General features: G+C 45.8%; 1 protein-coding gene and 1 long non-coding RNA gene across 2 annotated transcripts; one reads left to right on the top strand and one right to left on the bottom strand.

Moving 5' to 3' along the window:
- Positions 1-120: 120 nt before the first annotated feature.
- Positions 121-3,948, top strand: LOC135387456 (uncharacterized). Its single transcript, XR_010421126.1, has 2 exons — positions 121-170; positions 3,747-3,948. It is a non-coding gene; the product is annotated as an uncharacterized LOC135387456 (long non-coding RNA).
- On the bottom strand, positions 501-25,912 carry LOC135387455 (transport and Golgi organization 2 homolog). Its single transcript, XM_064616645.1, has 7 exons — positions 25,743-25,912; positions 10,968-11,093; positions 8,029-8,143; positions 7,887-7,960; positions 6,790-6,946; positions 3,764-3,874; positions 501-1,655 (listed from the first exon to the last, which is right to left on the bottom strand). Exons 1-7 carry the CDS (start codon positions 25,882-25,884, stop codon positions 1,496-1,498), a joined length of 885 nt encoding a protein of 294 aa, XP_064472715.1. The 5' UTR covers positions 25,885-25,912; the 3' UTR covers positions 501-1,495.
- Between the last annotated feature and the right edge of the window lie 707 nt (positions 25,913-26,619).

Genomic DNA, 26,619 nt, shown 5'->3' with positions numbered 1-26,619 from the left:
CAAGCCAACGTCTGGTAACAATGGGGTATCTAAGGGCGGCCTCCAGCATTGCACGCATCGGGATAGGAACAAATACATGGGAAAATGGCGACCTTGGGGGACCTGGGAAGCTCACAAAGGGTGTCCGTCTGCTCCACGGCAATGCATCGGCTCATTCCGTACAGGAAGCGGTGAGATATGAAACCTCATTGGGTTACAGAATTGTACCTATTGTACCTACAGTGGCTTCTTTCTCTTTGAAAGTATGTGAGCCACAAACACGCTACATGTTTCACACATTAGGCGGAATGGGACTCCGTGCCATGCTCCGTGCAGATCGGGGTGGGTGACCATGCTAAGAGATAGGTAGGTATTCCGCAGAAAAAAACTTAGGCAACATGAGAATAGGCGAGATGACAAGATAAGTTCGTGCCAACAGGCCTGCTAGCGAATATAAATTCTGTGATCAAAAAAGCTTTAGCGTGGGAGACAAATGGAACAAAGAAGGACACAAGACATACTAGGAATATTAATTTACTAAATACTGAAACGCACGAAGCACATACATATAAGCTCGATGGGAAACCGACGAGGAACTTGTAAAAACGGGGGCACGCGCCAAAGAGGGGGGGAATATGTTTAATGCAAAGTAAGAAAAAAGGGAAGGGAAAGGTTAGCCACGGTGTGGGCTTGCTATTCCCTAATGCTTTCAAGCAAACAGAAGAAAACAGCTGGGATACAGAAAATTATCAAAAAATACAGAAGAAACAGCTCCTTCACTAATCGTTGCGCCAAAGAGAAGCAGGTAAGGGAAGAGGGATAACATTCTTTAGGAAACAGTTTGGAAAACCTGTGAAACTGCGTAATTGTCACTGGAGCCATTTATATTTTGCGAACCGAGTCTGAGCGACGTTGCACACGAAATAGAATAAATACAATTTCTATTGCAGAATGGCAGCTTAACGGAGTGTGAGTGGCGTTGATGCATAATACGAAACAAGATTAATAGTTTTTATTGCAGGATGGCACTTTAACGGAGTTTAAGTGGCGTTGATGCATAATACGAAACAAGATTAATACAATTTTTATTGCCGGATGGCACTTTAACGCTCTTTGACTAATGAATAGCTTACTTTGCTTCTTACTCAACACTATGCAATCAATCCGTGCAGCGCTTAGTCCTTTGCCCACTACCTAGCGTACGATTACGTGCGGCTCGCTACCGCCCCCCCCCCCCCCCACACACACACACCTGTTTGAAAGACAACATGTCAGAACACAAAATAGCTTCTGAAACAAGTCGTGATTGTCTGCCAGTGCGTGACACCTCGACTGTCTCGTACATTGGTTCGATATGGAAATCTCTTTCATTCTATAATTCTAGGATCTTGATAAATACACTTATTCAGCGCACTCGAAGTTACGGAGCAGTGACATACGGTGACAGTGACTAAAACTACACTGTTAACAGCTTCTAAGATGGAGTCGTCACTAAGCTGTGTCCAGGGAGGCGAGGTCAAAGGCGAGATATGAGAGTACCAGGATCCTGAATTCCAAACTGTAGGTGTGTTGTCACCCAGGGTTGAACCTCGCTATCCAGAGATATGGGTTGCTGTAGCGTACGCTCCACGTAGTCGACACCCCCTCTGGCGTCGACGAGAATGATGGAGTGGGTTCTGCAAGAGAACACTTGCGTCTGTAATCGATGCGGCGTGTGATTTGGAGTAAACACTTCGCAGTTCGCTGGGTTCTGGGCCGGACCCACCCGTATCACCCAGGCCAAGGGAACAGCACCTCCAGTTTACCAGAACAACAGGCTGGTTCACTATATACTTCCAACTCCCTCACATCTTTCCGCGGGAACAGTTGAGGAAATTACATTGATTTTGTAATACATTGCATTACTCATTACTTTTGCATGCTTAAAGGGGCACTAAAAATGCAAAAACAAGTTCAATTCAAATCACGTTCCACGCTATGTTAATTTCGTACTTGTTATCATAATTCAAAACTTTGATTCCGTTACGAAGCTACAATCAAAAACATACGGGACTCTTTCTTGCTTCGGCGCTAAGCAGCGAACGTCGTTTCAGCTCGTGCATCGGTGTTTCTAGTTAATGCTGCGCGTGCACGCGCGTGCCACGCCATGCAGATAGCTCCGGTGAAAAAACATAGTGCGCGTTGTGAAGCGAACTGGCGCCGCCGTCCGAAGGATAAATAAATGTTTTCAGTGGAACATATGCGAGAACTGCTGTAGGCTACAATTCAGTGAGTCGGTATTGAGAAATGAAGCAGTGTGCATCATGCCACGCATATACGGAACGCTACGATCAGACCCGTACCAAATCCACACAGCCACGATAGGTATGTGCGCGCTTCTGCTGCTGTCTCATTGGATGCCGCCAATCTTTGCCTCCTGGGGATCCCATTCGTTGCCGCAAAAGACGGCTCTGTTTTCATTGCGTTTTTCTTCTAAACCTCAGCGCTGTGTGAACTAATTTCGCTTGCGTTATACTAATTGAAACACGAACTTCAATTTGAGAGCAAGTTGTTTTTTGCATTGTAGTGCCCCTTTAATAATCCGTTACTAATGCCATTTACTAATGCCGGTTTTGTCCAATTTAATTATTACCTTTATCGACTAATGACATCACTAAGGCATTACGTTTTTCCGGAAGCCTCTAACACAGTTCCATGCGGTGTTGAGATCTGATTGATTGACGTGTTTGTAAAGGGACGTGATTGGTCGTGTACTTCGTTACACATTACTAGTGACGGTCGGAGCTTCCACAAAATCGCTAAATGATTTCGTCCAGAGGTGAGAGCAGTATTCCTTATGATTCAATCACAGAAGAATGAGTTCAAACACTCCACATGTCCTGCACCTTGGTAACCTGATCCGTGACTGGTGACGTGGACAGACCAGCTTGGTGGTGGTGGTGGTGGTGGTGGTGGGGGGGATATTTATTAGAAGAAGGAAGCAAAATGGAGGAAAGGTAAGCCAAACGGGACGTCGGCTTGCTATTCCGCAAAAAAAGGAAAATAAATAAAGAAAAGAACAAGAAAAATAAGTAAAAGACAGATAAAATTAAACAAAAATTAAACAAAAAGAAAAGAAAAGAATTAGGAAATAAAGGATAAACTAAGAAAAGGTGAAAGAAGGAAGAGATGGAAAAATAAAATAAATAAAAGCTTCGGTATATTTCCTGTCCGTACCATACACAGCTCATAACAGGTGGATTTACACAACGCCTGAATTTTCGACCTAAGTAACGAGTAATGTTATTACGCATCACTCTGCAAAAACGTAATGACATTACTCACTACTGCTCCACATAATGTAAATCATTACTCATTAACAAGATGTAATGCTTTACCGGTAAGGCATTGCTCTGTGATGTATTTACTTTCCATTTCTGACCTCCAGCCCCAAGACCCGAATAGCTTCGTCCTTCTGCCGTGGTATACTATTAAAGGACGAAAATACAATTATTGCCGTAATGGCGTGTAAAGTATTTCAATTGCAAACTTTGTGGTTATTATGTTGGAAGAAGAAGACACGCTCAGAACTTGTGTGGTATCGTATAGTCTTCTTCGTTCCGTGTCTTAGGGTATTCTTCTGCCATCATGCTTCACCCTCACCACCATCACCGTCATGCTTCACCAGCAAGCGTGCGTCTTGTCCCTTCTCCATTAGTAGTTATTCTTGATCAGGAAAAACAGTGTTAGTTCAGCTTTGGTGCGGACTTTTTAACTGTTCCCAGTAGGTACCAAAGGACTACACCTGGATCCGAAGCATTCTTCGTCGACACGCACAAAGACAGAGCTGAGCTTTCGGAGGCTCTCTTCCGATCGACCTTCGGCATCACGGATGAGCTGTTCGTCCGGATAGTGTCTGTGGGAAGAAATGCAAAAGAGCCATTGGCGTAAGCACTGTGACGAAATGTGTGAAGAAAGAGATACCTAGAAGATATGCCGCTCGAATATATGTGAAAACAATATCAGGAAGAATGGCTTCAATAAGCACACCCTGTAGCGAATCGATGACTATTGCACACGAGCAGCAATATGCAATACCCATTTTTGAGGTGGAGGTCTACATTTTTTTCGTCTCTCTTTTCGTCAGCGCTATATTGTGTGTCGAGTGTCGGAAGTTCTTGTCGAAGGACGAAGACGATAGTCTTCGTTTTGTTTCGAAGACGAGTTAATTCCCGGGGTTAGGCAGTTATGTTAACAATGTATTTTAAAGTGCCGCTCAGACTCTGAAAACGGCGTTCATCTTTTTAGTCCATGAAAAGAAGGTATACCTCAAGGACCATACATACGCGAAATTTCAATCCTGTTTGTGAGCGTTGTGCATTCATGTCAATTTTTGAAGATCTGCGGGCCTCCATGAGTTTCAATGACGCGAGAAGCAGGTGACGTCATGTCTTGCCCACACAGTGATGTGTGATGTCATGTTCTGCTGAGAGCGTTCACTCCTTGCAAAGTCTCCGGCGTCCGGGGAGGGCCACGTGGTGGAGAAGTCGCGTGACACTGATCGAAAGAGGGGGAAATGGGAGAGATGTCTTCCCCCTCCTTGTGTTTTCTCGAAGGCCTGTCGGAGGGTATGTCACGTGGTGCTCCGCTAACGGTGTGAGCCCCCAGGAAGACACAAGGGCAACAACGCTGCCAGATGAGAGTCGGGCGCTCCGTCATAGCCTAACATTACGTTACAGTTCTCAAAATAAAAATTAAAATAAAATTAAAATTAAAAATTAAAATTGAAATCAATTTTTCTAACTTTCGCGTCACGTAGAGCCCAAACAAGCAGGAATGCAGACTGCAGGAATGTGAAGTGAGACAAGAAGGTAGCAGTAACATAACTTTGGTAGGATTCGGAGGACACGAGATTTAGTCCGTAGTGGCACTTTAACAGTTTGTTGCTTACAAGCCCAGCGATGTTACAGAATACTTTTAGTATATTTAGTTTGCAAGCGAAATCACAATAAATTGGTTTGGTAGGTAAACGGCTGTCAGGAAATAATCCACAATTCGTCGAGCAACAGTGATCCACATTCCCGTGAATGATTTGTTGCTCCTGATGGCTACATAGTCGACACTTTTTAGACCCAATGCAATGCGCATGCGATGTAGTTTTGCCGCCGTACTTCATGAGCAGTGCGCGGTTAGTGACCTCTTCGACGCAGTGGTGCCACTAATTTTCAATTTTAATTTCGAAACTCGAATGCAGTTGAGATGAAAACTGTGATGCAAAAGTGCTGAGGGCTCAGGCTCTCGTATAGATAAATTTTCTGAGTTTGCAAAAGCGCCAGAATCAATGACTGGAGTGTATTGAGGAGCTTAGCGGCACAGGGATCTACATTCTATTCCAATCTGGAGACGAAGTTGAGAAGGACGTGTCTTTCTCTCTCTCTCTCAAACTCTATTCACAGGACAACTGTGTGCATTACTTTCAATCTGCAGGACAGTTTTTTTGTTGCAGATCTCAGTTGGTCTTGTGACGTAAACACCCAATTGTTATTATTTTCTGTTGCAAGACGTGGACAATGCCAAGTAGAACATTTTCAATAAGCCCCCATTTTTTTTACGTCTGATGACCCGAACAAAGAATGCCACGCTCGGCGTAATTCGGCCCTTCACCATCCCAAATTTTGCATCGGTCAACGCGTTACTCTGGAAGCCATCACTGAAAAGAAGGTTGTCTTGTTCCTCCAAGGACTCGCTTGCGGTGACGCTCCACGCTGTTTCAACAACCTCGCATTTCTCGGCGCCACTCCCGCCTGGCTCATCTTTCAACACGCCACGGACTCCTTCACTGCTTCGCGTGGCCTCACGCATCGCGATGGTCCTCCTCGGGGATCATCCAGCGTCACTCTTCCGAGTCCCACGCTCCTGTACCGGTTGCGGTACGCCGCTGTCGACCGCCCCGCACGTATCTCCCACACAAGGAACACGGTCCGTCAACTTTCCTGGCTTCGACACACGATCCTGACAGTCCGTTCAGTTGTGGCCAAGAATAACCGGGACCAACGTTCCACAGTGGACACGCACGGAGGCCACAGTGAGTTCCGCTGCAGGTCTTCCCGTGCTTCACGCTGGTGTTCCCCGGCACTTTCCCAGGCGACAACACTTCGAGCTCGCCGCTCATGTACCGGTTGCGGTACTGTCGGACCCTCGCCCACACTACTTCAGCCCTTAACGGGAACACGCCCTGCTTACATCGCGCTTGCCCATGCCGTCATGCAGCTGTTCTACCCTCTGCCATAACCACAAGCCGTATGCCCAGCCGTCACACGTCCATGTGTCGTCTTCCTCATGGTATCGACGCGAACCTAAAGTGCATGCACGGCTCCGTGTCTGAGGGGAAGAACTGATATGGCGGCCCGTGGACAACGAGAAGACGTGCCTCTCTTGCCGCGTACCACTGTCCTATACTACCTTTACCCCAATGCGCCTGCCAGTCAGTTCTACCGGCACCGTCCTAGCGTGAGGAGAAGGACACCTGCCCGCTGGGCCATTCCAGTCGGTCAGGACTCATATAGAGGAACACCACCTCCTCTACAACCTTATTACTCGTTACATAGAAGTCGTCACTCAACCGTGCACGCTACTAGCACTGTTCAAAACGCAGTCCTTCAACCAGTGGGTGTCTGTTCAGAGCCTTTCGATGAAAATCACGCAGCGAGACGAAGTGGCATTTGGTTGAAATAGGTTGAAACCGATAAATAAACAATAAACGCCATGCGCTATTCCCGTTCCAATTACACATTTCCTTCTATGCTTTCCCAGCAATACCGCTACACTTACTCCGTTGTGCTGTCCATGAGTCCAAAGAGGCCTTTCACAAGGTCCCTCTTGTGGCCGACTTTTGCGTTGGCGAGAACAGTGTCAGCAAAAAGATGCTTCGTCTCCGTCACTTTTCTCCATGGGTGCCTCGGGTCGCTGTTGCCGAACACGTGGAACCCTGCATTGAACCTTTCGTGAACACGCTAATGAGGAAAACGAGGCCGTGTACCGGGCTGATGGTGGTGGGGTACTGATGAAAGAGCTCGCCGTTGTCGGCATCACAACGTCACGACTAACGCTATGGGGGAATGTGCGTCCTGGGCCGACTTTACCCAGAACTTCACCGCATAACACACCCTTAGCCAAAAACCATTCCGAATGATATCTTTCTTGCTCTCTTGATTTAGTAGGGGTAACCATTTTTGTATCACCTTCCATTGCTCTTAAGGGGGTACTAAAGTGCAAAACGTTCTCCTCGCGTGATGAAAGGTACCGTTACTTTGACAGGAATTCAAAACGGATGAGATTCATCTGTCGCGTCGTACGTGACTTATCAGCGAACCCGTACAAAAATTACGGATCAAGCTTGATCAGCCCGGATCTGGTTTTAATCAGGCCGGATCAAGATGAATCCGGGGTCGTTCAGGTCTCTTCCAGTTGATTCCTGACTGGATCTGCCTTTATCCTGCCTGAAAAAAACCGGAATGTCCCAGATTCTGGAACACCCAGGTTTTGATCAGGCCAGTACAAGCATTAGTGGCCCTCTAATGGACACAAAAAGCCGTAGGCCTCGCTTTCTCCTGGAATCAGAAGGGACAGAAGAATTTCTGTGCACTAACTAGCTTCGAATGTGTTATGTTGTCAAGCTATTTGTTATGAGTGCATCTAACTCTTCTGACACTTTGCATTTTATTTCGCTGTCACATTATAAGACTGTCGCGCAGTGCATTCCCCCACCCCCCTTTTTTGTACCCCGATAATTCTACATACCGTGACAGAATATATCCGCACTGAGACGTACGAATACCGCTATGAGGGGACGCGTACCGTATAGGCTCATTATTGCAGATAACGGGAGAGAGGAGCGCTGGAAATGTGGGCACAAAGGTGTGTCCTACCTGGAGTGAGCTGCATAGGAACTGCGTCTTGGGCGTTGGTGTAGCAGGACGCTCGCGCATCTTGTGCAGAAGGCCTGTTGTGCCATAACGTGTGATGAGTAGTACTGCCCATCAGTACTGCCGGGAGTGGCAAAAGGCTTACCTCACGTCCACTGTTACCAGAAGGAATCGATCAAACTGGTCACCTTTCCTGCGGACATCTTTTAAGTACGTCATGCCGTCCTGTTGATTTTCCAAGTACCTCACTACCAGGTTGCCTGCAAGGAGACGTTCAATCAAAGCTGTTTATGAGGGGAGTTTGGCCATTATTTGATCATTTGTAGATGCAGCTTCCGCTGACGTGAATTTCATCACGAAGCCACCAGGTGGCATTTTCTCGTTCCCGTGCACACATGAATACGTGAGCACTCAAACTAGCTTTTGGATGCATCTAAATGTTTGGATGCGCAATGTCGAAGGGTAGAAAATCCAGCGAACCGGTAAGCAAATGTGAAGCTCAGGACGAGAGCTTTTCTTTCAACCATCATCATCATCATCACGAGAGTTGCCGATATTTCGAGCAGAGATTGTTCTTTTGGCACCGTCCTCATCATTTGCATGGTACTTGAAGGGCTAAGGGTTCATTGGTATTGCAAGCCAACAGGCCAGAGGGTACGTAGGAAAAGTTCGTTCAGTCTTTTACGACAGCATTCCTTTTTTCTTTTCTTTGTCCATCAGCATTCCGAGAACTTTTTTTTTTTTTCGATACGCGTCCAGCTGCGGACAAAAGAAAGAGAATCGACTGTCCTGGAGAAGTCTGGATGAGTCCGAAAGCATACTTTATTGCGTCGCCTTTGGTCTAGTACTCGCCACGTTGAATACGTTTTGGTGGTGGTAGTCAGGGCCAGCCCTGAGCGGCCCTGAGGGGGGTAGCCGGGGATACAGCCCCGGGGCCCGTGTCTCTTCAGGGGCCTGCCCAATGGCCCGACGACCACCAGGAGACGTGAGGAGGGGCTCTTGCAGAACTCGTCCGAAGTCATCCCGAGGGGCCCGTAATTTCTCTCGCCAGCCCTGGTGGTGGTGTGTTATTTCCGAGCGGTCTGCCAGCCGGCGTTGCGGCATGTTGCTTTCGGGGACCGCACGTCCTGGACCGACTCCGACCGTGCGTCCTTGGTCGGTTTCGGAGTGTCAGGAAGCAGCGTCGGAAGAGCGTGACGTACTAAAACTTTTCGTTCTACGGTTATATTCATAGCTCATACATAAGAAAAGCTCTGTGGTGTCAAACATCGCGAAATCATCGGAGTAATGTCGTCTGTGTATAGATCTATTCCTGCTTTTACTGACGACGTCATTTGCCATCTTTTGGACGGATAAATCAGTGACACCCGGTGTAAAACCTTTTTTGTCCAACGCTTGTATGCTACATCGACCCGCCTGTATTTAAACTCGTTGCAGGGTAATTAACGCCAAAAGTATCAGAGGCAGAACGAACAGGGTGCACACAGCAAGCGAAATGATGCACGATGACGTAGAGGCATGGGAATAGGTTTGAGGCACGGTTTGCCGATCTGACTTCAACGGGTCCCAGGTGGTAGCGTCATCGTTCTGGACAATGCTTGAAAGCATGCCAACAAGTGCAACCAGGAAGGCTGACGTACAGCAGTGGCTGGGCTCAAAAGGAGTGGAATGGAACCGTGATATGAAGAAGGCTGAGCTCCCACAACTTGTTTCCAGGGAGAAACCTATGAAGTACGTTCATTACAGGGTAGACCGTATGGCGGAGGATTAGGCCATCTTGTGCTTCGCCTTCCCTCATATCTCATTGAGTTCAACCCCATTGAGCTGATATATGGGGACAGGTGAAGGATGAAGTTGCCGTAAGAAACGCTTCTGGCAGGCTTGCCGACGTTCGAGGTTTGCTTGAGATTGCCGTAAGGAATGTGCGGCCAGTGAGTTGGCAAAGAGCATGTGCCCATGTTGAGTGCCTGGAGGAGGAATTTCGTCGAGTGGACATGGTCTTCAACGACATCCCTCCCGTGATAGTCCAACTTGGAGAAGGCGACACCACTTCAGAGCACGAGCTGTCTGGGATTGAGTCCATGGAATGATGCTGGACATGGACATCGGACTCAGGGCATCAGGTCTTATCTACATGTGAGGGTCATAATTTCCAACATGCAACCTATGAGAATTGGACAATATTGTTTTCAATAAGGCTACATTGACAGCTCTTAACATCATGCTGCATTATGGCAGTGGCGTAGCCAAGGGGGGGGGGGGGTTCAAAACTCCCCAAACCGTACCTTTGATTGTGCTTTTGGGAAAGGGAAACGAGAGTGAAATCCTCCTCCCCATGGGTAAGGTTCCCATAGAACCCCTCCCGAAATAATTTTCTGGCTACACTGCCGATTATGGCACTATTGTATTGCGAGCAATTCAGTCTTACATGGGTGGCTCCAAGACGAGCTGTAGTCGTATGAACTATGCTACCGTTCAAGTGGGACACATGCAACTCAACGGTAATCCGTTGTGAGGCTCATTGAAGAAACCGAAACCACTCGTCAGTGTTCACATTAATATTGCAATAGACCTCTCCCTGTTTGTAAACAAATGACGTCGTAGTGTTCGACAGCGCCACCAATTTGGTAGAGTTGAACTACGCTCGAAGCTAGAGGAGACCAAGGTCGCGCCCGAAAGCCACGCTCTTGAGGGGATTAGGATGGTCCCGGAAAGGGTTGCGACCTTCGGTCCTACTTTTCTTTCAATACGAGGCATCGAACAAGTCTTCATTCGTGGAACCCAGCCCTCCCCTTCCGATTTGTTTCGGTTTCAGTCTGTCTACCAACGTCATCATGACGTTCCTCGGGTAGAGGCCTATTGCAGTATGCTCCCTAAAGTCAATAATTACAAAGCTGATTAAAATATCTCCGTTAATTAGTCCCTTGATTGAGAAGAAATATTGCTTCCTTGTAGCAGCCCAGTCGACTAATCCAATGACAAAAGTAAAAGCGTCCTTTTTATGAAAATTTGTTACAGCTAAAAAGAAACTCCCTGCATATAGTGAAGGCTACAATGAGAGTGTACAGACAATAGACTTCTTACCTCTTGGTAGTTTGTCTCCCGAGACATCGTCGAGTGGCTGGATGATGTTGAGAAGAGACGCGAACTTGCCCGTGACGTTCATTCCCATCCACGTTCCGCCTGCTCTTCCCTCGGCCAGATCCATCGCTGCAACATTATAACGAGCATCTTAAACGATTGGAACAAAACAGCAGTGTAACACCACGGGAAATAGCATGGGCTTGAGGACTGGTTGTCTGATGAAAAAAAAGAGGAAAGAAAGAAGTCGAAGGGAAAACCTCTCAAGCACCCGGTGGTCGTTGTTGTAGACGTTATTGTGGGTTGGCTCCATACTGTTATCGATAAATTGATGACACGGTTTCATCATTGATAATTACGGCCAACCTATGCTTTTTCTGCAGGGAGGTTTTGCGAACATCGTTTTGCTTCGCCGCATTGGTCCTATGTGGTATTTACTTGAGCGAATTATAGCCTTAATTGCTCATGCGCCAGTCAAACCTCAATCCAATCCAATCCAATAAAACTTGTGTGAAGGATGCGTCCCGTATTCGTGGAAGGCACACTGGTCACATCCAACCAGGGAAAGGTAACGGAAACAGAAACGGTATATTACCGAAATTGGAGATGGTAACGATAACGGAAACGGAAACGCATACCACGATCCTCCATTACCAGAAGCAGAAACGGAACGAAAATTATCGCCCTGTATATTGAATTCGGGTAATGGCTATTGCTATTGTGCGATGACATTTGAGTGACTTTTCATCTTATTCTTGTATCTTGACGACCGCATTCCCTGTAATGCTCTAAATACTGTACGAGAGCATGGAAAGAAAGCGCGATATTTATTGGATCTCGAGCATAGAAATGATCTCGAGAGTGCATCCCTCGCTTACCTACTCGTCCCAGTCCTCATAACTCCATGACGCCAACACGCGGGACTTACAAAACATAGACTCCACGCCCTCTACTCCACCATAGCACGAGGACGAAAGCATACGACTTTTATTTATTTTTTATTTATTTTTCATTTCACCGTGGCTATGACAGTATTATTCACTACTGAAAGCGTCCGCCGATGAATGTGACATTGAATAAAGTTCACGCCAATCTTGAGTTGCTGGACTCAGATTGGCTGAAGACAGAGGACATGTTCCTACATTTTCTACATTTTTTTTTAAATCTTACAAGCTGTGCACATCCCAGCGACGTAAAATTGCTTGTGTAGTGTGTACGCTTGACACCGAAGCAGCACTTGGAGAAAACTGAGTGCTGACAGAGCCAGACGGGCTGTCCTCCCGCAGCTCTCTAACAGCCGTTCCATTACCGGACACAGTAACGGAAACGTAACTGAAACGAAATTGAAAGGCTGGTATCAGAAACGGATAACGGAAACGAAAATGTAGCAAACGAAAATGGAAGTGGTAACTAAAGTACATCCGTTACCCTTACCTGCACCTAACCACGTCACGCCATAGTAATCAATCATACGTGTGATGGAATTTCGGTTTTCACGATCGCATTTTCTGTGCTAACACCTTTGGAGTACAACAGCACCCCTTTGGAATTATGTGCGTACACACGTTTGGAAATGTAGTTCGCGAGAAGCAAGCGACCCAGCAACCCAGTGACCCAGGAACAAGTGAAACTGTTCCGTACATGGGTTACGACGAAGGGGCAACCACCACGTCAGAACTACAACGTCAACGAAGAAGCACCTAGCTGAAACTGTGGGCGTTTCTACTGACCATATACGTGTTGTCTTCCTTTACTGTTCTGAAATGTTCGTTGGTGAAGTTATTTGTTACACACCATCGCATATTTCCTGAGCTGTTTCCCAATCCGGAGTTTGACACACCGAAATTTTCGTTGTTTCTCGTCCTTCGGGAAGGCATGAAAGCTAATTCCGGGTTCAGTGCAATATGTATCGCACTAAAAAACGTCCCGTCGCTATACGATTGGCTTTTTCCACGTCTACCATCTTTATATATTTAATATTTTAAGGCAACTTGGTGCTTTGTTGTGTCCGTCCTTACGTGTTCCACCCTCAGGACGGCTTTCCATATGCGGAACGCAGCAACAACGAACAATCTTTCCACAATCGCTTCGAAGGCTATGAAAATCCAACGCGCCATTCATACTCTTGGAACGCACCGCAGCGCCGTTCTCCTCACAAGGCACCCAGAAACGAGGAGCGAACGTTAAGCATATTACCTGACATCTTCATCAGTCTCAACAACAATTTTATATGGAGATGATGAATGGGGAGCTCATCAATCTGGTGGGCACTTCTCTTTGTGTTTTGCATGTTGAACGCTCAGACAAGAATTATGTTTTTAACATACGAGACAATCCTCTTATCTTCTGCCGAACTCGATCCACACGAGCAATCTGAGCTATGATCTGAACAATTATGTGTGCCGCCATCTATCGGATCTCCCAAAAACTGGCGCGACCGGATGGGGACTTAACCTGAGGCTAATGTCTGATTGGCCACTTGCGCGCGCCGCTTCCGCCGCCCGCCGTCAAGATCTTGGACTTCAAGGACGGCGACGCGTCTCATTGTTCTCTGCCGCTGTGGCTTGCCGCTCGACACGCTTGCCGCTTGACGACAAGCGCTACGGCCCACCGAGGCCCGCCGCGGCCCGCGGCCCGCCGCGCCGCGAGGCGAGGTAATATGATATGAGATGAGTTGTTGAGATGACGACGGTCGAAAGTTAAGATGTTGGTGGTCTCTGCTAGGCTTTGTCAGGGGCCCCGTGTGCAAATAACTTCCTTCACACGACCCTACACAACGCTAACGCAAGACAGCATGCGCAGCAAAACGAGCCTTTCGGGTTTCGTCCGATTCAGCTTGGCGGCGCCGCCTCACGGCCTCACCATTCTTTCGCCGCCGGTCCTCCGCACAGCTTTCGTAACCCATGCGCGTCCACGGAGACACGTCTGAACCTGTAGACCACCACAGCTGCATTGCCGACGCTGCTGCGCTGCTCTCCACGCGCCCTCTCCTTCCCGCCTTTCCTCTACACTCACCGCGCATGCGCGCCGTGGCTACAGACATACCACGCCGCGATTCTTTCGTAGCCAGGACTCTAATGCTCACGCATGAAAATAAATTCTATCTCATAGTCTTTGGACGAGTCCAGAATCCTGGTACAGTACACGATAGCCCGCTACGCTACACGGTACGGTAATCCAAAACGATATCACGATACGCGAGACTAATGCTGTTGACGTTCTAGTACACTGCGGAAGGAGACGGTACGGTTAATTAACGTCGTAACGCTCCCGCATGGCAAATCTCGAACCCTGAACCGTGAAGCCTTTTGTCGTTACGCTGTTGAGGAGTTCTGTTATCGCAATCCATTTCGTTGGATCCACGAGAGGGCTACTCGCAATCACCTTGATAAGCATAAAAATGCTACAGGAGCCGCACTGCTTGCTTCTCGCGTAGATGGCCTAGTCGTCGTCGTATTCTCCTCGCGGAGCCCCTCAGCCGGCGTGTCACGTTTCCGATAACACGGTACGCTATAGATCTCTCACTGTTTGTAAACAAATGACGTCATAGTGTTCGACAGCGCCACCAATTTGGGAGAGTTGAACTATGCTCGAAGCTAGGGGCAAACAAGGTCGCGCACGAAAGGTGGCCCCTGAAAGGGACGCGGTCTTGGGTCCTACTTTTCTTTCAATGGGAGGCAGGGAACAAGTGCCCATTCGTGGAACCCAGCCCTCCCCTTCCGATTTGTTTCGGTTTCAGTCTGTCTACCAACGTCATGATGATGTTTCTCGGGTAGAGGTCAATTCCTCGAGGAGATGCGTACCGGCGATATACGTTAGCGATGCTCTGATAACATCGCGTATGCGCCATGAGACCAATGCCGTAGCGGGTGCCGTGTCGGAGATGCAAAAACGGTCTACTAAAAGGGTATTACCGTGCACTTCCTCCTCAAAATGGTGAAATGCTCTTTGTACCATACAGTTTAGTACCCCCCTTTTTTTAACGGCAACTTAGTATGGGGAAGGGCTCCTGAAACTCGTTTAAATAAGGTATCGTTGGTACAGGTACGGGCCCTCGGGTTAATAGAAAATTATATCCTGTAAAACTGACACACGGAACGGAAAACAGAGCGCCCTGTTGTATCCATCCGTTTTCTGTTCGCTGTGTCCGTTCGTCGACTTTAGCGCTTTTATTCCAAGGTAAACTGTTAGGTAACTAGCCCAAAGAGACATTTTATTGACAATTATACATAAATACACATAAATACAATACATAAATACAGCATCGTACCTGCACTTATTCCTCGCGAAACCCTGGAGAATACTGCCAGCCACGTACTACAACAGATTATGGCCGAGAAATTATTACCCTCCGAATTTCCTACCTCTTAATCCGATTACCCGATTTGAACTTGTCAGAACGGTTCATTGCAAGCTTTCAAAAGGCTATACATAAGAGTAACTTGTTGCAACTGATTCGGTAGGGGTACCGTTATTTCCACGTACACATTACATTTGCCTGTACTGCATTGTTTTTAAAGTTACTTGTATTGGATGATTGTACGAACTGAATGGGCCCGTAGCCTTTAACCTCGTTGTGGAGAGTCTGAAAAATAATGCTGATTCTCCAAACAGGGAAACAGTAGAGATGTTGATGTTACTCAGAGTGTTAATCAGAGGAAGCATCGATTCCACCTGATGAAATTCCCCCATGTCCAGCGGCATGACTGAGTTGCTGGTAGCCAAGGTCGTGCTGAAGACTGCGAGATTGTGGGTTCGAATCCTACCACCGGCTGTGCTGTCTGAGGTTTCTCCCGAGTTTTCTGAAGACGTTCTATGCGAATGTCGGCACAGTTCCCCCTGAAGTCGGCCCAGGACGCACACTAACCCTCCTGTTCCCTACTCCTGTCCTCTCCCCGTCAGTCCCCGTCTGTACGCCGCCCACAGCCACAGTTGCTTCGCGGCGCTAACACGAAAAAAAAAAAAAAAATCCCCTGCATCTATCTCACCTCCGATTTGGGACGACAGGGATTCGGTGAAGATTGCACTACTTCATGCGACTGTAAATTTGGTTACAGACGCTCGTCTTGAATCGGTTCTCCTTCCTGGGTAGGGTATCGCGTAACTTTTGTTCCATCCCATGAAAGTGCCTTACGAAGCCATATATAAGGAGCGGCCGCCATGTCTTTTGTTTGCTATTAGGAAACCAGAGACATTTCGACGGGGAAAGCATCGAGACACATTTTCTACACAGTAGAATCCAGCCATTTCATTTCTGTAGGCCGGATCAACCGACTGCTTCGGGAACATGTAAAAAAAATTCAATAGTCTCAATAAGGTTTCAACGCCGCGAAGACGAGGTCGTGCGTAACGTATTCTCACTTCGAAAATCCGTCACATCATCCCCGTATTCGTAAAAGCGCCCGGTTCCGTGTTTTCTTCTCTTTCTTTCTTTTCCACGGCACCTATAAAAGGGCACGCCATCGATCATGTGATGCAGTGCCGGTAACACGTGACCTCCTCCCCGTGAATATGGAGGTCGCCCCACAAACACACTTGATGGGAGGTGAACAACCCGTCCTGTCGTTCTCCGAAACACATTGGGTGACAGTTGTTGCGCTACCATTTCCGTGTTGTCCCACGTGCTGTACAACGATTTTCAGTCGAGTGGCCGGAACGTCGGTGTCACGGGTCAACTTGGAGGATCCAACTCGTAATACCGATAGATGTGCGTGCACGATAACCGTTGCGCAACGGAAATAAATAACTCGTTTATTTATTTATTTATTTATTATTTTTAAGGAGATTGCTCGCGTGTCGTCATGACAGAATGTGTATGGATTTCGAAGTGTTTTTGAATTAAAATTGGATCGTTTCTTACGTGATGAGACCTGCCCAAGGGCTGCTTTATCGCTATTACACTGTAACAACCGATATGACACGGTCAACGCCGCCCGCTGTACAATAATGGTGCTGTTACCGCACTCCTGATTTGAACAGGGAGTGGAACCGTCCCACTCCCTGTTCAAATCACAAGGAGTGCGGTAACAGTACGTAACGGTAACGGTAACTGGGACGTACGCCTTTCTGTTACCATTATCATTTTTGCCACTGGCGCCTCCTCAACAGGCACGCGTCATAACAACAACTTTATTTTGGCTTTGGAGAGTGGGGAGGTCCATCGCCACAGGCGATACTGTACTTACCCATATACAATACCTACGCGTCACATTTCAAATACTGTAAACGAATTTTTATTCGCGATGTATTAATTTTCGCGAATTTCGCGGCCGCTAAAAAGTCGCGAAAAATTGTACTCGCGAACACAGCTTCACGTTTATCCCGTGAGAGGAAACAGCCCCGAAATTAAATACTCCCGAATAACTTCGCAGATGACTGAATGCGCGATTCGCGAAAATTAATACATCGGGAATAAAAATACGTTTACAGTAACTGAACTTGTGACGTTCTGCTCTTCGAGTGCACGTGCAACTATTCAAATTGGGAGTAGTTTTATACGTAAAGTCGGTCAGCCTATTTGTGTGGCGACGTGCAAGACGTTTCGCAGGGTAGGACAGCGGATAATTTCGACCACTTGGGGTTCTTTTGACGTGCATCGGAAATCGCCGACACATGCTGGAAGCAATGTTGACCTCCTCACATTGCTATACCGTCCTCGACCGGGGTCGAACCTGTGTTTTGTGCATTGTTCGTCGATCTTCACCATCAAAACTCATCACATCGGTACGCATGTGAAGTGACATTCCTCATCCTCCGAACATGGCCGACCCCTCTCTCTCAATTTTTTTTTTCGCTTTTGATCATCATCAACAACATCATCCTCCGAAGATGCCTGTGAACATGCATGTCAGCTCTTTGTAGTGGCTGCGTGGGAAACAACTAATGGCGTCGTCATTCATAATTTAATTGTTATTGGCTTATTAAATGTTAATGGCCAATATTGTTATTGGCTTAATTAAATTGGCTTTTACCTGTTAACTCAAAAAAATGCAAAATTGTGTCGTTCACACGTCGAATACCAACCATTGTACCTTATCATCCTGGTTCCTGTGACCTTGAGCGCGTCTCCTCATTTAAGTATCTGGGTGTTATCTTAACAACTAACCACTCTTGGTCAAACCATATCGCTTACATCATGTCTAACGCTAATTCCTCGTTAGGATTCTTACAACGCAGTCTAAAGCTAGCACCACCATCAGTTAAGAAACTAGCGTACACTATACACCCTGGTAAGACCTAAACTGGAGTATGCTGCCTCCATATGTGATCCTTACCACGCAACTCTGATAAATTTCATCGAGAGCGTCCAGAATCACGCTTTCTCAACGACTACAACACTAACTTCAGCGTCACGGCAATGAAGCAATCCCTTTCCCTACCCCCGTTAAGCCTACGTCGTTCTTTATCCAGACTCTCCCTTTTCCATAAAATATTTCATAACACATCTTTGCACTATTTAATGTTAAACTCTCCATCGTGCGCCGTCTCTGAACGTCTCGATCATCCATTCAAAGTCGCAGTTCATTCCTCCAGGAGTAATTACTATTACGAATCCTTCATCTCTCGCATATCTCGACTCTGGAATGACCTCCCCGGTGACTGTGTTACCCTGACTGACCCAATTCATTTTAAGCAATCTGTAGCTGTCCTACTAGGTGTTTCGTTGTGCTAACTTGTATTGTGTATCCTTGTGTATATTGTATATTTTATTGTGTGTTATATATTGCATTGTATGTATTGCATATCTGTTGTGTATTCTGTTTATATGTACATAACTTATAGCATATTGTACGTTTTGTTTTCTTCATCTCTCACTCTGTTTCCTCCTCATTTTTTCTGTATCCTTTCCGTGTGCCCACCTCCGTTATGTAATGCCCTCGGGCTTTTAACGTGTTAACAATAAATAAATAAATAAATTATTATCCTTGTTCACTATAATTTGAATGTTGCTAACGGTGGCCGTTAATTTACCGCATGTTTCAGTCGAAATACGCATTACGTAAAATTCGATTCAGTTCAATTGTATTTTGACGGAGTGAGAGAACTTTAGTTACAGTTTAATTACAGAAAAGGCCACCGAATCAAGTGACGTACAGCTGCTGAGTCCACGTCGTTGATACAATATGCGCGTGAAACAACCCGCGACATCATCGTTGATAATTTAGTTGTTCTTTTTGTTCACTATCACTTGAGTGTTGTCAACGGTGGATGTTAATTTCCAGCGTATTTTTTTTATCGAAATACGCTGTCAGAAAAGTTCAATCGAATTCCATTTTTTTAAACAGAATTACATCATGTTATTTGGGCAAAATGACAGCAAAGGTCACCGTATCGTGTGACGTAGTTGCAGAGTCAGTGAGTCCACATCGTTGATACAATAAACGTCATATGAGGATAAGGGCATTACGTTGGCGGCCAAGTCCGAGAGTTTTCCTCATCGCTCTGACATTTTCCTCTTACCTTGACCTCCAACGCTTTCATTCTCTTTTCCGGTGCCGTCTGTTTGATTTCCTTCATAGGACGTTTTATTACTGTTTAAAGACGTTTAACATGCGTGACAAAGCGCTGTCAGTACACCTTTTTTAGACGCTCTTTGGCCTTCGTGAGCTGGCAGTGCGTTTTTTTTTTTTTTTTTCTGTCACCGTTCAAATTTCACTACCACCAGGGGAAAAATTGCTGTGCTTCGTGGGGTGATTTTCTAGTGCATTGGTGCGGGGTCTGTAATCTGTGTCATTAGCGGGCTTTAGTGCATATGCATCGTACGCTATCGCCTATGCGTACGTAGGGGATAGCGTGGTGGTTCCGCGCACTGCGCGAAGCACCCCTTGTTTTGCGCAGTGCGCAGAGCAACTCTCCATTGTTGGGGAGTGTTGTCTTACTTTACCAGCGCTCTGGTCATTTTCTATAAAAACGAAAAGTGGTAGACATATAAATTTGGTGTCTATCGATTCCTGAAATATTTCGAGAACAATTAAATCTGAGATTGTTTTCGTAATGGTTATAGAAGTTTAATAAAAACCTGTTCAAAGACGGACGAGAAAAATTGTGATTTTTTTTCACATTCGTGACGTCGCAGTAAAATACATACTACATGTTCCAGAATTGTTTCTGCGTTATTTAATTCATCTCGTCTTCCTCTTTATAGTGAAACCATCCGTGTCAAAATCTGCGTGGTGGTTACCGAGAAAAAGCATAAAACATGTTCCATAGGAAATACATTGGGACGGAGAGCTGGTACGCCCTCTTAACATCGATATTCTATTTTTTTCCCCCGTTTGGGGTGTGTGGAGGTGCTGTCACCGACGCGCAACTAGACTACGTGTTGTTACCTTGGGGTGCGGTAGACGGACACCACCTTATCCACCGTTGCCGGTAGCTTGATTAGTTCCAAAACACATGCGTCTGTGTATGTTTGATTTTGTGGAAAAGCTGTTATTGTCACGGATGAAACAGATATGTCGACTCGATGAACAACTGACGAACGCTTTATTCAGCTAGTTGCTGAGATAAGCACAAGAGCACACTTGGCTCTTCGAATGCCCCTGCTTGGGGCATAACAATCATTTTATGCCCGACAACGAAGATGGCTCGCGCGGTAGACAGAGTGCTCACGAAAGTTCATGATGTACGCCGCGTGTTACCGCCGTTAGCAAACAATAAGCGTGGCAATATGTTGGGGTACGGGACCAGCCTGTTTTTGTAAATACTTTTTTAAACACACATTCACCAATCTAAAGTCGCGCTGTTCTTAGAAGTTACACTTCTTAAAAGAAGATGTAGTTATGGTTCTTGGTAGACTCGTTATATTATTTCATGCTCATTTTTTTTTATTTTTAAAAGGGAAACACCAGAACGCACGCAACTGACAGCAATGCTGGTTTGCCACTGAAGTTGTTCGAGGTGGCTACTGCGTGTGTGATGTGGTGCGAGCGGCTATAATGACAGACATTTCGCTGAGAGCGTCTGTCGAGATCATTGCGCTGCTGCTGATGATGGTGGTGAAATAGTAGAAAAAAAAGAACTACTCGATGACGCAATGCCTACAGTGTATGCCCATCTGACATCTGTGCGTGCGTGGGTGCTCCATCAATTTGATTTCAATCTCATATAATAAAGAGTTTTAGTGCACCGTACGCTATCGCCTTTGCTTTGGTGTAATAAACATAATATAAAATAATAATATACATAATATAATAATAATACCTTTATTAACGTGCCCAAGAACAGCCAAATCCTTGGTATTGGCGCACGTAGACGATGCAGTAACATATATACATATATGTTAATAATAATAATACAAAAAGTATTAACATAATAAACATACAGAGAGCTTCCCGCATTTTTGCGCAGAACCACTACACTATCCCTTACGTACGCAAACGCGGTAGCGTACGATGAGCTAAAATTCACAATTGAGAAACATGTAATGGGATAAGGTACCGCAACTCTTGCGGTGAAACACGTCATGCTATCATCATTATGTGCAATGTTGCCTTTGCTGTTCTGCTGTACTAGCCTGAGCCACATCAGTTTTTATATTTTGAGCATATAAAAACTTATAATTGCCACAGGTGAGCAGTGCACACTATAAAGCGTGATCACACCGTTTTTTGTCGCATGAGTTACACGTATACACAGTGCCGGCCATAATAATAAAAAAAAACGTTGGTCGTTTGTTTTGCGGGATTCGCGCATTGCATACGTTAGACTCCCTGATAGTGAGAAGACTTCGATACCAATCAATATTTCTAAAAAAAAAGTTTCAGAAGGGATTCGTACATGAGCAGAGCCATCCGAGTATATATGTTGCCATATACTCACCACTACAACCCAGAGATACGCTGTACAACGCATTTCTCTTTCGTTCCTCCCTTTCAAGGACCCGTGTGTTCCGAAAATGGGTTTGGTCTACATAGTCGAGGCTCCCCGCGGCGGTGTGTGCATTTTTTTTTTTTTCATTTTCCCGTCAGGGACTTGACGGCCGTGTCTTACGTCGTTTTATGTTGGCACACTTACGTCGAGATCACATTTCCTTTCTTTTTCTTTTCTTGTTCTGAAACGGTTTCGTAAGTTCGGATGCTCTACGCAATCAAACCGACTCTTTAGTCTTCGAGAAGCTGTTTCCTTGAATGGATGGTTCTCGAGTGAAGGTTCCGCTATTGAGTTTAGCAGCTCTTGTTTGCGGACAAACCATCCGTTTCCTGCCCACAAGTACCCCTTGTAGGGGGACTTCGTCCTTCTTTGGCATCAGCTCCTATAGCCACTTTGCGAATGAAGCCATGACGAATCGATGAAACGCTATCTTAGGACGAAGCTATTGCGCGTGACTGAGTCAAGTTATTAGGGCCAGATCATGAACTCTCGGCGGTGCTCCTCGGCTATACAATGCTGGACAAAAGTTAACGGAACACGCTCCGGCACATTCCTTCCTCAGAGTGACACGCTAGCAGCGAATGGTAAAGCACGGACTTGGAAGCAGGTGACTGGGCTTCCTAGGCCCATGTCTGTAAGCCCGTAAGGTCCCTTTCACTGCTATCGTGTCACTCTGAGGAAGGTATACACCGGAGCCTGTTCCGTAAACTTTTGTCCAGCATTGTACATCGAGTCACCAGAGAGGTCACAACGAAGGGTGACCTGGGTCCCGGCATCAGTTTCAGCCCGATCTGAGGAAAATATCTTCCGATGCAAGATCTGTGGGTGTGATGGCGTCTTTCTCTTTTTCTTTTTTTTGTGTGAGTGTGCCATCACCTGCCTCATCTGTGCGTTCATAGCGTCCCCCACTCCAAACTGCATTACGCAATTTTTATTTTATTTTAGTTAGATACAACTAAGAGCCGTTAAAGGCAGAACAACATCGACAACAACTTTATTCGGGGGATGATGAATGGGGAGTTTCATCGCGAGGGGTGATACTGTACCCCATTGCTGGTGGTGATGTGGGGAATGAAATAATGAGCCCCTTTACAATAAGGACTGAAGTTCTATGATGTAAAAATAGGTCAAATATATATTGAAGGGAGGTGCCGGCATGATTCCCTGTGCAGTCGACCCAGGACGAACGATTATCTCTGGGCAACATACCGCCATATTGACAGGCTTGTCCGCTTCGCAAAAGAACGCCACCAACCAACCACTTCGTCGTTCCTATAATGGTGATGTCGCTAGCATGCTGCAAACCGCAGCCCTCGTTAGGTAAGGTTCGGTGACAACGTTTCCATACCTTCGTGTTTTGCTGAATTACATTGTAGTCAATTACTTTTTACTTTGAATTACTAAATCATTACTGCTGGATTTCGCGGGTGAGTTGACTTGGCATTTATGGCAAAGGATAACGAAAGAAAGAATTTGCAAATGAGGTTCTGTTGCGAGAAATGACCCAGCAACTCATATTGAATGCAAGGCGCCCGACATTTGGAAGGGTGATTTACCCCTTTTTTGCTCGTAACTGCTTCAAAAAAAGCAGGAGAGTCAGTATCTCCACGATGCAGGACTTTTCCAGCTGAGTACGGCCTCTGTGTTTGTGAATTCAGTTTTCCGAAGTTATTTGAATTTCAGTTTCTTTCGTTTTCATTGGCGACATTGACATTGAATAATCAGTGTCTGCTCATGAAAAAGTCCCATGGAGACCGAGTCGTAATTTGGTTCTACACCCAGTTCCATTCATTCACACCGTCATAATTATGCATTGTCTCCTTGACTCAGTTCAGTCATACCTCCTGTCTGTTAAACCATATTTACAGCAACAAGGGAGAACAATAAATGATGAACTACCTTCGCTCTTCGATTTTATTCGATGAACTGCTGTTCGTTTTTAGGGCGAGGGCAGTGCTATTTTTGATATGTGATGTGGGCAAGATTTCGCTTGCCCATCCTACAGTTAGCAATAGAACTACCTTCATAGGTAGTTCCGCTGCTTGATGACAATACACACAATAAACGAAGGAGAAGTGATGATGATATGGGATGTTAACAACGGAGCAGCATGACTGTATAGTATAGACTGTATGGTATATAGCAAAAAAAAAAAAAAAAAAAAAACAAAAAAAAAAAAACGTAATGTATAGTATAGCCTTTTTGAATAGAAAGTAGCGGAGAAGCCTGACGAGGATCTGTCAGCGCAAAACAAGTTATAATGTTCGTCGTTCTTTGTTGGCGTTTCTTTCTTCCAATGCCTCTTCATTTCATACTCAGCTAAAAGTTTTTCTTTTCGCCGGGGGGGGGGGGAAGAACTACGAATTCGATTGCATTACTACGCTGCAGGTTTATTTATACATATGCGAGGGGTTATAATTATTATTGATCGGGGCTATAATATAGAATATTATACTATTATATTATATTATAGAATATGTGTATAATTCCACAGACTCTATAAGAGAAGTTTACTGCATAACACTTTCATCGCCAAACGTTGAGCCGAATGATAAAATTGTCGCTTCTGATTTGAGGACAGAGCGTGACACTACGCATTTTGGGGGTAACTAACATCGATATTGTTATAAAATGGCGTACACCTCCTATTTCCAAGAAATTAAGAACAACGCCATTCGGAATGATGTGTGATTTAATTTTTTTCCGTGGTGAAACCCTCTTTGTAGCGTGTATTGTTAGCTGGCGCATTATCGCATTATATCTGTACTTTTCACGTCCTCATCATCCCTCGAGTGAACTCTGCAAAACATAAAATCCACTCCTTCAAGGCGTGTATCGTATGTTTCCTTCGTGTTCATTCAATTACTGTGCAGAGAAATAATCGTGTCGTATTGCAGTCGTATATGTAATTCGTGTTATGCAGCCACGCTTTAACGACTTGCTCGCGTCGCACATTTACCTATTAAAGCACGTTAAACGTATTTCACCTAATAGCGGCCTCGAAACAAGTTCATAAGACGCTTCATATTCGTCTTGCGCTCCGTAGTCATGTTCATCAGCGTGCTGTTTGATGATAAACGCTGTAAGGCTGGCGCTAAATGTCTGCCTTCCTCATAAAAGCAAATTTAAGCGCCGCAACGCTTGAGTAACAGTGAAACATGAGTTCATTTGTAACCACGCACCATAGACATGTCACTGCTCTATTTAATTTCGAAGCCAATGCAAGCACACATGTAGCACACCAAGAAGAAGTGGTGGTGGTGGTCATGATCGAACTGCTTGTCGTAGTCTGCCACGGTCAGGCGCAGGTCGACGTCACGACTATTGCAGGAGGGGTTCGTGCTTCCTGGGCCGACTTCACAGGAAACTGTGCCGACATTTGTCTTACAGTGTTTCAGGAAATACGCGGGAAAAACACTTAGACAGCGCAGCCAGTGCCCGGATTCGAAACCGGGGCCACCTCCCAGTCTCGGCGTGGAACACTAGCGAGGGAACTTCACTACATAACACGCTCGGAGCCAACCACTGGTAAAAAGAACGATATATCTCTCACAATGGGGGCTAGCTAGACCTTAAGCTTCGTTAAAGCTTTATGATTATAATGTATGCATCTCTGGTAACTTTGCAATGCGTAGAAAATGAACCACGAAGTTTTTGAAAGTTCACCGGATTATGGTCTACGGTATGATTTATAAATGTCAGACTTTCAGGAGAAAGCGGGAAATCTGCTGTTGGGCATAACTTCGCGACTGTCTACTTTTGCGCGATGACGTCGCCGTCGTTCGATCATAACACAAATTTAAAAATAAAGTGGACGATAAATAATAGTAACAAAATAATCATATGGGCAAAAATCAGCAGACGTATGTACGGTTACATATGTATTGAACCATGCAATGCACTTACGGCCAACAATTTGAGGATTCCTGTCCCAAAAGTGACATCCACGCGTCGGTCTCACAAAAATCTCGTCACGCACATTCGCAATCACCAGGAGGTACTCGTCTGCTTTCGGTTTCGGGTTCACGAACAGATACAACATGCACATAGCTGAGTCTCAAAAACAACCACACAAGCACCGGGATATGTCTGTCTCGAACTGTATGGGAAGGGATCGTTCTCCGCCAATTTTTTGAACCTGAGTCTTCGGATGTGACGTCATCGGAGAAAGTAACCAATGGAAGGGCAAACAAGAAGTACCGCTTTCACTCTTGAACGTTTATTGTACTTTTTTTCTTTATTACGACTGGGGGCGAGGGAGATGCCGGAATATGAGGCGTATTTTTAGCCCCGCACTCCAAACAGGAATTGAGGCGTTTGTTTGAGCGCCTGTCACATCACCCGAATGCCAGTTCCGGACTCTCTTTACGCTTTCAAGTAGTCATGCCGACAAATCAGTCCGTTTCTGCGTTCACAGAATTGGCGCTCTGCTCAAATCGACAATGGATGAGTGTGTGCTTTCTGTGGCGTCAATGGATCTTGACAGTGTTGCCCACATATGCGCCGCGTTTCCGCACTGCATCTCCTCTGAAGTGGACGGTTTGTTATCGGAAAAATTTCTTATTGTTACACGATGTAGACGTTTTACACAATCAAAAAGGAGGCACGTTTTGATGCTCCTCAATCTCGCGACCGACCGGTTATTTCACTTCGGAAATGCGGAAGACGTTAGGCGTCCGAACGGTGCGATGTTTGCTCCTCGAATTTCACGCGTACCTTGTTACGTGCCTTAGTTTCGTGAGAAGGGCATGCATGTTCTGTTCGAGACACTACGAGAGCCACG

This window comes from Ornithodoros turicata, chromosome 3 (genome assembly GCF_037126465.1).
Source record: "Ornithodoros turicata isolate Travis chromosome 3, ASM3712646v1, whole genome shotgun sequence".
Classification (NCBI taxonomy): domain Eukaryota; kingdom Metazoa; phylum Arthropoda; class Arachnida; order Ixodida; family Argasidae; genus Ornithodoros; species Ornithodoros turicata.
The sequence above is the reverse complement of the archived record's forward strand: the minus strand, read 5'-3'. Positions and strand labels throughout refer to the sequence as shown.

Excerpts from the sequence above, each read along its gene's own strand:
- LOC135387455 (XM_064616645.1), bottom strand. The coding sequence starts at position 25,884 with ATGTGCATGTTGTATCTGTTCGTGAACCCGAAACCGAAAGCAGACGAG. Across the intron at positions 8,144-10,967 it reads GGGAGACAAACTACCAAGAG|GCAACCTGGTAGTGAGGTAC; the intron begins GTAAGAAGTCTA and ends GTCTCCTTGCAG. Across the intron at positions 1,656-3,763 it reads GAAGAATGCTTCGGATCCAG|AACCCACTCCATCATTCTCG; the intron begins GTGTAGTCCTTT and ends GTTCTCTTGCAG.